Raw genomic sequence first — 14,327 nt, forward strand, 5'->3', positions numbered from 1 at the left:
CTGACTATTAAAGGCAAGAATCCCGGTATCTGCCTACCTGACCATTCCATTGATATCTTCCTGCAGTCTACAGCTTTCTTCTTCATTATCAACCACACGGCCAATTTTTGTATCATCTGCAAGCTTCTTAATCATACCCCCTACAAGTCCAAATCATTGATATATACCATAAATAGCAAAGGACCTAGTACTGAGCCCTGTGGAACTCCATTGGAAACAGCCTTCCAGTCACAAAATCACCCATCAACCATTACCCTTTGCTTCCTGCCTCTGTGCCAATTTTGCATTCAACTTGTCCTGGATCCCATGGGCTTTTACTTTCATGACCAGTCTTCCATGTGGGACCTTATCAAAAGCTAAAATCCATATAGGCTACATTAAATGCACTATCCTCATCAACCCTCCTTGTTACCTCCTCAAAAAATATAATCAAGTTATCAGAAAATTTATCCTGTTCCTCAGAATTTTTTCCAATCATTTTTCCACCACTGAGGTTAGGCTGACTGGCCTGCAATTAGTCGGTCTATCCCTTTCTCCCTTTTTAAACAATGGTACAACATTAGCAGTCCTTCAGTCCTCTAGCACCTCATCTGTAGTCAGAGAGGATTGGAAAATTATATTTCTGCTATTTCCTCTCTTGCTTCGCTTAACAGCCTGGGATAGATTTCATCTGGACCTGGGGATTTAACCACTTTCAAAGATGCTAATCCCCTTAATACTTCCTCTCTCACTATGTTTATTTAATCTAATATTTCACACCCCTCCTCCCTGATTGCAATGTCTGCATTATCCCTCTCTTTTGTGAAAATTGACGCAAAGTATTCATTAAGAACTATACCTATGTATTATGCCTCCACACACAGGTTGCCTTTATGGTCCTTAATAGGCCTCACTCTTTCTTTAATTATCCTCTTGCTCGTAATGTATTTTTAAAATATCTTTGGGTTTTCTTTGATTTTACTTGCCAATATTTATTCATGCCCTTTCTTTGCTTTCCTAATTTCTTTTTTAATTTCACCTCTGCATTTTCTATACTCCTCCAGGGTTTCTGCAGAATTGAGTCCTTGGCATCTGTCATAAGCTTCCCTTTTTTTTTTAATCCTACCTGGTATGCCCCTTGACATCCAGGGGGCTCTAGATTTGTTAGTCCCACCATTTTTCTTTAAGGGAACATACTTGCTCTGGACCCTCACTATATTCTCTTTGAATGCCTCCCAATGCTCTGACACTGATTTACCTTAAAGTTGCTGTTTTCAGTCCATTTTGGCTAAATCAATCACAGCTCAGTAAAATTAGCTTTTCCCCAATTGAGAACTTTTATTCCTGGTCTATCTTTGTACTTTTCCATAACTACCCTAAATCCAACTGAATTATGATCACTACTACCAAAATGCTCTCCCACTGATTCCCTTTCCATCTGCTCAGATTCATTCCTGAAAACAAAGTCCCGAACCACCCCCTCTCTTGTTTGGTTTGCTACAGCGCCAAAGTGCTTCACCCCAGATAGAGAGGGTAGACCTTAATTTGAAGGTGTGCACCCTGATATCAGCCAATCTCCTGCAGTAATAACCACAGATGTGGAAAAATTTAACAAAAGATTTTGGATCAAGAACAAAGTATAGCAACACATGGACCACAACGAGGAAAACAGGTAGCAATCAATTTTTTTTTAAAGTTGGAGAATGGTGTGACCCCAACAAACTCCCAAAGAACCCATCAAAATCCCACACAGTTCTTTCCAGAAACATTAATTAGTTAAGAGAAAGTACAGTTTCCGTTCTAATGTTTCTATCAGTTTTTTTCATTTCTGTGGAAGTATTTTATCGGTCGCTATACTGGTACAGCTCATTCGAGGAGTGGGTTGAACCATTTTTAACTGAATAAAACAGATACCTTGAAGATTTCCTCTGCAAAATGTATATTTTGTAGAGTACGATGGTCAGAGCTATTGAAGTAGCAATGATCAGGAATGCCAGGAATCCAATTAATGCCTTGTCATTGTCTGCAACATGAAATTCTATAATTATTCACAAGAAATGGTTTGTTGTAGGAAAATGTACAATTCAGTATAAAATATGTTAGCATGGTAACTTTGAATCTTGGAGAACTATTGGCTAGAATTTCTTCTCGGTGCTCATAATGGATAAACGGTGGGTTAATTCTGTTATATGTGAGTTATAGTTTGCGTGCACTTTTTATACTTTTGGACTTTTAGGAATCTTGCGCTAAAGAAATAGATAACTGAAGACCATTGGACTGTATGTGCAATAATGGTGCTGAGCACCCCATTCACTGGCTTAAACATCCACTCCCTCCATCACCAGTGCACCTTGTCTGCAGTGTGTCCCATCTACAGGATGCACTGCAACAACTCGCTATATCTTCTTCGACAGCACCTCCAAACTCAAGACCTCCTCCACCGCCCAGAAGGGCAAGGGCAGCCAGGTGCATGGGAACACCAGTACCCCCAAGTTCCATCTCTCTGATAAGATTAAATGAAGTAGGGTGGGATGAGGCTAGTGTCGAGCATAAACACTGGCACAGAGTTGCTCTAGTAGACCAGTCCTAGACATTGGGTACAGTCAGGACAAGGGATAAGCAGCTGTGGTGAATACATTTTGGACTTGAACATCTAGAATATTAAGGTGTCTGCATGTCGCAAGTTGGCCTACGGAGGTCCTTCCACTTTGATGAAAGCAACTGTCAGCCATATAACTGATGAGGAAACTCTGAGGTGTGGAAACATTACCTGGAGGCTGGGTATGTAACATGACCTATTCTTATGTACATATATGCATAGGATTAGGTTTTGGTTTAATCTCGTATGATTAAAGTTTTTGTTTTATTTTTACTTATAGCTTGTCGATTTGTACTGTAGCTAGAATGGCTGTTGTTTGTTTTCTGCTGAGGTGCAGGATGTGGGTTGCAGGATGTATGATTTGTGCCTGTTGACTTCCTCATTTCGCTACATTGTGAAATGAGATAGCCAAAATATGCTTGAGATAAAGAAATGGACATTGGGGCTAAGAATCTTAGTTACATGCTTATAATGGTTTACAGATTGACCACCTGGAAGTTTTGTGGGAACTCTCTCATTTCTGGGGGTCTTGTTCACAATAACACATGTCATACCATTATGAATCAGCAAGTACAATGTGTGTGTGACTAGAGAACTATAAAGATTTTGAGCTTTCCTTTATAATCTACAGAGATATTTAAGATCAAAAGGATCGACTACGGTTACATCTCTCCTCAGATAGGAAATGGGGTAATATTGTTTATTTCTCTGTATGTCTACTGCTTAGAGACATTGCGTGTGTCAAAGATTTGGTTGAACATAATAAAAGGATTAAGTTGCAAATCATATTTGGTGTCAGATTCGAATTCACTTACCATTGGCGACTAGTGGCAGGATCTGACGAGCAAGACTCCTGTTTGTGTGACACCAGGGGCTGGATATTTACTGGGATGGATTACATAGGCAGGGAAGGTAGAGTTTCAAACTGGAAACCTGGAAGTCTGGGTTTCCCCTGCATGCTGTGGAGTTTTAACCGCACAGTGTGTGACTTTCGGCCCTGACAGGTTCCCCACTTGGAAATCAGCCTGATTGACAGACTTGGCTCCCAGTTTGGTGAGGAGCACTCCGGAGGAGGCCGCAGGTCCAGGTAGGTCCGATCCCCAACCTTGCTGCCGGAGGAGGGTGGGAGGGGGGTGGTCTGTTTCCACAAGGAGTGCTGTGAAGGCACTTACCTTCTCCCCAAGGCTGTCCTCACCGCCTTCGACTGCCTGAGGAAAAGAGTGTTTGAAGGCAAGGCCCTCATAACTGTCACCAAGCTCATGGTCTACAGGGCCGTAGTAATACCCGCCCTCCTGTATGGCTTAGAGACGTGGACCATGTACAGTAAACACCACACGTCGCTGAAGAAATACTACCAACATTATCTCCACAAGATCCTACAAATCCCCTGGGAGGACAGACGCACCAACATTAGCGTACTCATTCAGGCCAACATCCCCAGCATTGAAGCACTGACCACACTTGATCAGCTCCGCTGGGCAGGCCACACTGTTCGCATGCCAGACACGAGACTCCCAAAGCAAGCGCTCTACTCGGAACTCGTCCATGGCAAATGAGCCAAAGGTGGGCAGCGTAAATGTTACAAGGCCACCCTCAAAGCCTACCTATCCATCATCATCATAGGCAGTCCCTCGGAATCGAGGAAGACTTGCTTCCACTCTTAGCATGAGTTCTTAGGTGGCTGTACAGTCCAATATGAAAACCACAGACTCTGTCACAGGTGGGACAGATAGTCGTTGAGGGAAAGGGTGGGCAGGGAGCTTGGTTTGCCGTATGCTCCTTCCGCTGCCTGTGCTTGATTTCTGCATGCTCTCGGTGACGATACTCGAGGAGCTCAGCGCCCTCCCGAATGCACTTCCTCCACTTGGGGCAGTCTTTGGTCAGGGACTCCCAGCTGTCAGTGGGGATGTCGCACTTTATCAGGGAGGATTTGAGGGTGTCCTTGTAACATTTCCTCTGCCCGCCTTTGGCTCGTTTGCCATGGACGAGATCCGAGTAGAGCGCTCGCTTTGGGAGTCTCGTGTCTGGCATGCGACAGAGACTGTGGTTTTCATATTGGACTGTACAGCCACCTAAGAACTCATGCTAAGAGTGGAAGCAAGTCTTCCTTGATTCCGAGGGACTGCCTATGATGATGATGATGATGATGAAGAAAGCAGTTCGGTCGAAATTCCTTTGTTGATTAAAAATTTCCCCAAAGGTTTCCAAGATGTTTTAAAAGTTTAAGAGTTTAAAAGTATTTCCAAATTATATTTTTAAAAGTTACACAGATTGATTGAAGGTTTAATAAATATATTAAGAGTTGGTTAAAAGTTGATTAAAAAAGTCTAAAATGTAAATCAGGTTAGTGTTCACCGCTAGCGACCTCGGGCAGGTACAGTCCGTCGTTGGGCCGGGCCGGCTGGTTGAGGTGACCTGGAGTGTGAAGCTGGGCTGGGGCCTCTGGCCGAAGGGACCTGGAGTGCGAGGCTGGGTCAGGCCGGCTGGCTGAAGGGACCCAGAGAGCGTCGTTGGGCCGGGCCGGCTGGCCGAAGGGTCCCGGAATACTGAATGTACTCCCACAATGTACAAAGCCCTGGCTGGACCACACCTGAAGCACTGCGGGGAAGTAGAAGCTCAGTCATCTCTGAAGGGGGCCCGAACGCCTGGACGCCGCCGGGGGCCTGAACGCCCTGGCCCGCTGCAATCCTGGGCCGAATGGCCTCCCCACACCTGGCTCCACTATTGAATTACATATAAAAGAAACAACAGCTCCACCTAGATAATGCTAAGTAATGATAAGGGGATAAGGGGTTATGGGCGGGGAAGTAGAGCTGAGTCCATGATCAGATCCATCATGATCTTATTGAATGGCGGAGCAGGCTCGAGGGGCCGTATGGTCTACTCCTGTTCCTATTTCTTATGTTCTTATGTTCTTATGAGCGAAGAGTAAGAACAGCTTTAAAAAGAGAAAGAAATTGAAAGCCACAACAACAGATTAAAATGGTGAGAAAATAGGAGTGAAGTAACTAACAGACGGACAGATTTTCTTTTGTGTTGTATGAACTGTCTCTTTAAATGGGCAGTGCACTTTCTCTTGTTTCATGCTGCAGTGTCTCACAGAACTAAAAGCAATTTAGCCCTTTGTAGTCCTGTTTTTGCTTGTCACGGTAATGTAATCATTTTGGTTAGTGTCTTGTCTATGAGCATTTGCTCATACGATTGTTAATTGTTTTCTCTTTTTATGCAGATGCTTCTTTTGCGATATTGAGTTTTCCTGGTTTTGGGTTAGTAAACCTAAATTTACAGATTGTGTGTCTGATCAAATGATCAAATTACCAAATTTCTATTCATGGCCACTTCTAGAAAAATGGTTATGCAAATTGTAGGAACAATTTCTAGCTCACGTCTTGGCATGTTTGAGTAACTTAATCCATAGCAAGGAATCAATATTTTAAGGTGGATGAGAACAAATAAGGCTTAAATGACTGAGCATGATTAAGGTATCTGGAGTTGTTCCGAGGCTGTGAATGTAATTGTTAGAAGTACTGTATGTTAATTTTAATTTAAGATTGGGCCCCCAAAGAAAAGGCAGGTTTCATGTGTTTTCATAAAAAGTGTTTGCCTTTATACTTTTGGGGTCAAAGATTTGTGCTATGGTTTGTAATTTATATCATACCACATCTAATGCACAGAGGGGTTTTTTTTGGAAAAGGCAACAGCAGCTTTGGAAAATAACAAAATGTGAACATTTTCAAAGGTTCTCTTATTGACTTAGCAACACTTCTAAAACTTCTATTGTGCTGGATGACTCCACCCCCATCCCCAAAGGTTTTTTTCTCCACAGTGATTATCTGCACAAACATTTTTGTGTCCTTTTGCACATGGGCACGCCAGCTCCGTCCCTTTTGTCCACATGCACACTCCATCCCCTTCTGCGCACTGAGGTCTGGTCACGCATACACAGCACCTCAGAGTTGCAGCTGCCTGTCAGTATGGGCCATGCTTTCCTCAGCTCTGTGGGAGAAGGCTCCGGAGAAGATTGGATCAAAAGGGGAGAGAGATTGGAGGGAGAGGAGGGATCGGAGGGACAGAGATGGAGAGGGATAGAAGGGCTGGGGGGGGGGGGGGGGGAAGAGGGGGGAGAGAGAGGGAGAGGGAAACGGGAAGGGAGGGGGAGAGGGAGAGGGGAGAGAGAGAGAGAGAGACAGGGAGGGAAAGAGAGGGAGGGAGAGAGAGGGGAGCAAAGGGTGAGAGAGAGGGAGTAAAAGAGAGACGGGAGAGAGAGAGATCAGAGAGAGAAGGGGGAGAGATCGGAGGGAGAGAGGGGGGAGAGATCGGAGGGGGAGAGAGAGGGGGATCAGAGAGAGAGGGGGAATCGGAGGGAGAGAGGGGGAATCTGGGGGGGGAGAGAGGGGGGGTCATTGAATATATTTAAGGTGGAGTTGGACAGAATTTTGAGTGAAAAGGGAATGAAGGGTTATGGGGAGTGGGCAGGGAAGTGGAGCTGAGCCCAAGATCAGATCAGCCATGATCGTATTGAATGGCGGAGCAGGCTTGAGGGGCCAAGTGGCCTACTCCTGCTCCTATTTCTTATGTTCTTATGAGAGGAGGTCAGGAACTTGGTGGGGGGTAAAGAGTACAGAGAGCGCAGTGGGTATGGCAGAAGAACATGATCCAGGTCTAAAAGGGTGGGGGGTGGGGAGAGGTGGTTGAGAGTGAAAACGTAATCCAGATGGTAATATTGGCCGAAATCTAGAAGTCATGACACTGTCACTATTCACTTCATACCCAATAAACCTGTTAAAAATCTGTGACCCACACACAATGCCCCATATATGGCGAGGACAGGGAGCAGGTCAGGAACTTGGGCAGGGGGCGGTGGGGGGAATGTAGGTCAGGAACTTGGACTGGGAGGTGAGTAGGTCAGGAACATGGGAGGTGGGGCAAGAATTTGTTTGGGGGTTGGGAGAAGATCTTAACCCATAATAGTGTGTTCTGTTCTGCCTATGGTCAGCATGGCTCGAATTACATTTTGCAAAGTCACTGATTACGTAGGCAGAGCGATTCTAATTACACATTCCAGAGAAACTGCTGGATGTGTCTTATCCTCCAAGGGGACCAATCAGCTTTAGGTGTTACAAATAAACACGTCCTTTTTTCTCAGTGAAGGAGTAATTAATCCATTATTTCTATTTGCCACATTACATTGCTGAAAGCAAAGACATACTGTAAAGTGATACCAGCATGCTTAATAATGTGAAGGTACGTGTGATACAAGTTCTTTTGAGGTGGGAAGATCAAGGTGATTATTAATGATAATAAAGCATGATTTGTGGATGAGTTAAAAAAGAAATGTACACTAAGTAGAATGGTTTAAACTATCTTGAAGGAAGAAGCCAGTGAGACTGAGATCTTAAAATACCTTGCATTTGATGGTAGAGGAACTCTGTTTAAACAAACTAATGTCTTTTAAATTTTAAAACCATAACAGGTTGTGAAAAAGTGTCTCTATGTGGCCTCAGTGACTGATATGTTAAAACAAACCATTGCTGCTGAACCTTTTAAGGGGCACTGACCGTTGAAAGGCCTTCTCTTGTCAGTTCTTAAATTTGGTAGATATTTGATTAAATTCTAACCTACATAGGATTACATAGGATATACAGCACAGAAACAGGCCACTTGGCCCAACCAGTCCATGCTGGCGTTTATGCTCCACTCGAGCCACCTCCTGTCTTTTCTCATCTAACTCTATCAGCATAACCCTCTATTCCCTTCCACCTCATAAGCTTGTCTAGCCTCCCCTTAAATGCATCTATACTATTTGCTTCAACTACTCACTATATTGATAGCCTCTAGTTATGCTCTTCCCCACAAATGGAAACATTCTCTCTGTATCCACTCCACCAAAATCTTTCATAATTTTAAAGACCTCTATTAGGTCACTCCTCAGTCTTTTTTCAAGAGAAAAGAGACCCAGCCTGTTCATCCTTTCCTGATACGTATACCCTCGCAGTTCTGGTATCATCCTTGTAAATCTTCTCTGCACCCTCTCCAGTGCCTCTATGTTCTTTTTATAATATGGCAAACAGAACTATATTCTGTAATCTAAGTGTGGTCTAACCAAGGTTCGATACAGGTTTAGCATAACTTCACTACTTTACAATTCTATACCTTGGTTTGCTTTATTAATGGCCTTGTTAACCTGTGTCGCAATTTTGAGTGAAATGTGTATTTGTATTCCGAGATCTCTTGTTCCTCTACCCTTCCAAGTAATAAGTGACCTCCCTATTCTTTCTACCAAAATGTAATATCTCACATTTATCCATGTTGAACTTCATTTACCAATTATATGCCCATTTTGCAAGTTTATTAATGTCCTCCTGTAATTTGTTGTTGACCTCCTCAGTATTGACTATCCCCCTAATTTGACGTCATCCACAAATTTAGAAATTGTGTTTTTGATTCTAAACTCTAAATCGTTAATGTAAATTGTGAAAAACAGTGGTCCCAGCCCTGATCCCTGTGGAACACCATTACCCATCTTCTGCCACTGTGAATAGCTACCGTTTACTTCTACTCTCTGCTTTCGGTCTTGAAGCCAGTTAGCTATCCATTCTGCTACTTGTCCCCTGACTCCGCATTCTCTTGTTCATCAGTCTATTATGGGGTACCTTATCGAAGGCCTTTTGAAAATCTAGATAAATTACATCTACTGCATTACCATTGTCTACTCTCCCTGTTAACTCTTCAAAAAATTCAATAATGTTGGTCAAGCAAGGCTTTCCTTTTTGAAATCCATGCTTCTAGATGTTCTGCTATTTTCTCCTTTAGTAGGGATTCCATTATTTTTCCTACCACCGATGTTAAGCTAACTGGTCTATAATTCCCTGGACATGTTCTATCCCCCTTTTTAAATATAGGTATTACGTTAGCTATCTGCCAGTCCTCTGGCACCAAACCTTTTTCTAACGAATTATTAAATATGTGTTGCACTGCCTCTGCTATCTCTTCCCTAGTTTCTTTTCAAATGTGTGGATGCAATCCATCCAGACCAGGGGTTTTATCCTCTTTGAGTTTGATTACTTTATTTAATATATCCCCTCTTTTTATTTTAAATGCACTTATCTCATTACTAATCTCATCATCCAATGTCATGTCCACCTGTTCTATCTCCCTGGTAAATACTGAACCTGCATGGAGAGTTATTTCTGTTTAGATTGAAAGGATGGCATGGATTTTCTTGCTGCTCTGCAGAAAGAGATACCAGAGTACCTGAATACTTCTCAAACTAATGACAGTTGGCCGTTTAAGATGGGCTGATATTTATCTGGCAGAATGATGCACCCAAAAACTTTCAATTTTTCATATTTCTAGCAATGACATGAAGGTGAATACATTAGTGTTCATCAATTGTGGTAATTGTTTGAACTATGGACTCATGTTAAAGGACAAAGGCAAGAACCCAAAGATTAGGGCTAGAAATTCATGTTCTTACTGCCACTCCATAGCTCCATGAATTGGCGACCGCCGCTCTTTTATCAGCTGATGCCGGTTCCCGCGATGGCCGCCAATTCCTGTCTCCCCTTTGTGCTGCCGGTAACAGGCAGCGTGGTGACGTCAATCAGCGTGCAATGCTGATTTAACGTCACTAGCGCAAACTTCGACCCTGGTGCTGGGTCCTAAGCACGCCAGGCTGCAAGCCGGCTGAGAATGGCAATGCTTGCAGCTCTTAAAAGGACACACATATCATTCGGATAAGTTTAAATTTAAGGGTTTTGACTGGATTTTTTGGATTTTATTGAAGTGGTGGCTTGCTGCAATAGATATAAAAAGTTTTTTCAAGTGTGTAGGGAGTGCTGCTGGATGCTTGCAAGGGCTTGGATGGTAAATTATGTCTTTGAGAGGACAGAATATGCTGCGACTACTCAGCAGGTCATGCAACATCCCTGGAGAGAGAAACAGAGTTCATATCTCAGGTCGAGATGCTACCAGACCAACTGAATATTTCCAGCATTTTATGCTGTCATTTCACATTTACAGCATTCGCTTGCAGAGGGAAGAGGAAGATGCAGAAAAGGAAGATGTAGAAGGGAAGGAAGCCAAAGACGTGGAATCAGATGGAAAGATGCATCTCAGACAGTCCCTTCGTGGCCGGGATATCCGGGATAGAATCATCTGCCTGCAATCCTACTTGCTGGGTAGGCTGCATTTTTTGGTGTATGAAATGAGAAAGGCACAAGGGTGGAGTTGTGGTGATGGGATGGCGGGAAAGCACGAGGTGCATGTCAGAAGGAGGATAATGTGCGAGGATACCAGCATTTTATATAATTTCAGCCCCGCCGCTAGCCAAAGGCTCAGTATGCCCCTACCAAGAATGGCTTGCACCATCTCCTGGAAGGTGAGGTGAGGCTAGGAATGGGAGATGTGCCTTGTTATTATTGCAGATTGTTGGTAGGTGAGTGATTGGGGGTTGTGCATTGAGCAGTGTGTGAGGCTAGTGGGGCAGTTGGTAGCAGACAGCTTTTAAAGATGCATTCGCTGACCTTGACCAGTGGTCTGAGGTCATGAAGCCTCTTTGGGCACTGGAGCCAGGTGGTGGGGGCGACACTGCTGGCAGTGACGGTCTCAGTGATATGCTCTCGCATTGTTCTTTCTGGAGGGCCCTCTGGCCCCTATGGGTACAGTGCCTGTGTTGCAGTGTTGACCCCCTGCACAAAACTGGAGTGCTGCATGTGAGGCCCTCGGTGCCCCTTCCCTGGCTTGCTGAGCCATTTGTGGCAGTGCTGAGTCAGTTGTATAATGTGTTGAGGTAAGGAAGGTAATTCAGCTTTAAACTTCTTTTAAATGTTGAATATTTCTTAAAAGGCAGAAAGGGCTGAAAAAATGTTCTTAATTCATTGCATTTTATTTTGTATTGCTTCAGTGTGCATGGTCCCTTTAAATCTCAGACCTCTTCATTACCCACAATTCCCTGCGAGCTCCACAGCTTCTCTCCCAGAGGCTGTGGGGAGCGGCAATGCCGGTCTTGGACAGAAACTTCGTCCTGGATCCCTCCAGCAACATCATCGGGACAAGTGTTGCACAGAAGGTTAGCGCTGTGCCATCTATCTCCATGCCCCCCCGCCAGACTAATTTCACTCAGTATTGCAGCCATTTCCAGCGGCCGTTAACTGCACTTTGCTGCCAAACACAAATTTCCCTCCCCAATGGTTCGTCGATCCTAGGCTTGGCACCCATCATGATTTGGTCTCAGTGAGCAAACAGTTGCTCCAGAAACTCTGTACCTCCAATTAGTGGCTCTATTGTTCAATGTGTGTGTCCAATACTTGGTCAGGAGAATAGTGCCAATGAAATTGACACATTTCGTAGTGACTTGTGCTGTTCACCGTGTCAATCAGAAGGCATTCATGGTTCTTGCTGCCGGCCAGACTCATCAGTTGTCTAAAAGCCATCTAGATTCAATCATCCTGGGTGGGGGAAGGAAAATAAACAGGGTCCAAAATGGCATGCCTGAAGATGGGAGCTTACAACTCAACAGATCCTCTGTGGTGCATTCAGTAATCTGATACGCTGAGCCTGATAGGTCTGCAATACCCCAGGGCATTTTTGATGATGTCATGTATCTTACATTATTATATATAACTGTATCCTAACATGCTATACATGACTGTAATAAGATATGACCTGTAACCACCAGCATACCTTATCACCAGGTGTGCACTTGCAAGAGAGAGGTATATAAGGAGAGGTCTCAGGCAAGCACAGCATTCCAGAGCTGTGAAATAAAGGTGCAGGTCCAGAGTGACCTTAACTTCACTACATGCCTCGTGTGAATCTGTACTGAGGGGACAGGATATTACAGATGATTAACTTGCTTGGTTCACCAATGGAACCTGGAAGGGTTCACAAATCAGCGGGAACTAGAATTCTTCACACTTGGTCTGGAGAACGATGTGAGCCTAAGGCAGTAATGGGTAGGGTGGGCAAGCAGCAGGATGCTTACCAGCGCTCGGTGCTGGAAAAATATGGTTTTAGCAAGCATTTCACTTACACATAGTTGTGATTTCTTTAATGTCACTTTGTGATTGATACTCTCCATTAAAGGCAATCAGCTGTAATAGAACAGTAGTATTAGTAAAAGTATGATGTCAGCCTTACATAAAATGAAATAAGCCTGAGCCACAATAAATTCATGTTACCTGAATTTTATATGTAGTCAGATAATTCAAGTCTTTAAATAAAATGTTACACGTTGAACCTTTCTCTGGGAAATATGATTGTTTTTTATCTAGTGTCGCCCAGTACTTCTGATCTTTTCCGTTGAATTGTTTTTTGGTTAGTTCCTTACAGAAAATTTCAATTTCATTATTTGCTGGTTGGTGAAATTCCAATATTTCAGGTTTGTCAGGGTCTATGAGAGAAATAGAAATATTCTATTTGAACGCACCATAAATTCAATTAAATAATAAAATATAAACATTTTGGATTTGAACTTCACAGAAAAAAAGAGAAATTTCATATTTAAAATGTAGAGTTCAAACTCAATTACAGTTACAATTTTTTGTCACAATGGCCTGGAAATCCCAGCCTCCTGGGTCCGTACTGAGTGTGTCCGGACCCGGGAAGGCATCACAAAAGCCGGGTTTCAGCGCACAATGCGCATGCGCTGAAAACTGGCTTTTCCGATCCAGCTCGACAGATCCTCCACATCTTGGCAGCCAGGACATTCGCATGGGCAAGATTGCGGTGTTTACTCATACCTTACCCAGCGGATGTCCTGAAAACTCTTGCGCCTGGTAAAAGCAGTCGCAAAGCCGACTTTTACAGGCATAAAGTTTTAAAACATACAAATCATTGTAAAATAAAATTTTAGAAACACATTTTATTGTTAAAAACCCTGCCCACTAAGGTAAGCTTAGTTTAAAGCATAATTTAAAAAACTTTTTTAAAAATCGGAAAAATATTTTTTTGCTTATAGACATAAATAACTTTAATTTTAAATTAATCTTAAATATGTGGTGTATTTTTTCTATTTTTTGGTTGTGTTTTGGTGTTGGGGGGTGGGGGGTTCTCAATCATAATAATGGGAACTCCAACTTACGGCGTTCCCATTATTATGAATGAGAAAATACTGTACCTTGATTGGCTACCCAGAACTGGGTGACTCCAACTCCAGCTTACGGACATGCACACGCTCCGACGCGCAGTGAGTGGAGGCCTCAGGACCGGGATCGCTGGTGGGTGCAGCAGGATAAGGTAGGTGCGCATCTTTTTTAACTTTTTCAGTTGATCGCCCACGGGAAGACCTTGACCAAGCCAATGATTTTAGTGCTTAGTTTTGGCAATGTTACAGCTATCAAATGATACTGTTGAAAAAAAATTGCAATTATTGTGGTCGTCGTTCCCGTAAAATAATGGGCTAGGATTTTGGAGACATTATGGAAAGAAAACTTTAACTGCACAGTAACAGGATGTAATAATGCCTTTTTCCCAAATCAAATTGCATTTGATATACCACTGGTAATATAAATCATCCAGGAAGACAATCTTAGCGGGTACGGTAGCATAGTGCTTATGTTACTCGACTAATAATCCAGAGGCCTGGACCAATGATCCAGAGTTGTGAGATCATGGCAGCTGGGGAATTCGAATTCAGTTAATTAAAAAAAAATCTGGATTAAAAAGCTAGTTTCTCAGTCATGGTAACCATGAAACTACCAGATTGTCATAAAAACCCATCTGGTTCAGTAATGTCCTTTAGGGAAGG

General features: G+C 43.2%; 1 protein-coding gene across 13 annotated transcripts in view; it reads right to left on the bottom strand.

The window, feature by feature from the left end:
* The window catches only part of ptprc (protein tyrosine phosphatase receptor type C), a 279,774-nt gene that overhangs the window by 49,423 nt on the left and 216,024 nt on the right, over positions 1–14,327 (bottom strand). For all 13 annotated transcript variants that reach the window (XM_070887294.1, XM_070887295.1, XM_070887306.1 and 10 more), the window contains 3 exons: positions 12,760–12,971; positions 12,612–12,672; positions 1,894–2,002 (listed from right to left, as the gene is read on the bottom strand). In XM_070887294.1, coding sequence (XP_070743395.1) covers positions 1,894–2,002; positions 12,612–12,672; positions 12,760–12,971 — 382 coding nt within the window. The remainder of the gene's footprint in view (positions 1–1,893; positions 2,003–12,611; positions 12,673–12,759; positions 12,972–14,327) is intronic.

The sequence above is a fragment of the Pristiophorus japonicus genome, chromosome 8 (genome assembly GCF_044704955.1).
Source record: "Pristiophorus japonicus isolate sPriJap1 chromosome 8, sPriJap1.hap1, whole genome shotgun sequence".
NCBI classification, from domain to species: domain Eukaryota; kingdom Metazoa; phylum Chordata; class Chondrichthyes; family Pristiophoridae; genus Pristiophorus; species Pristiophorus japonicus.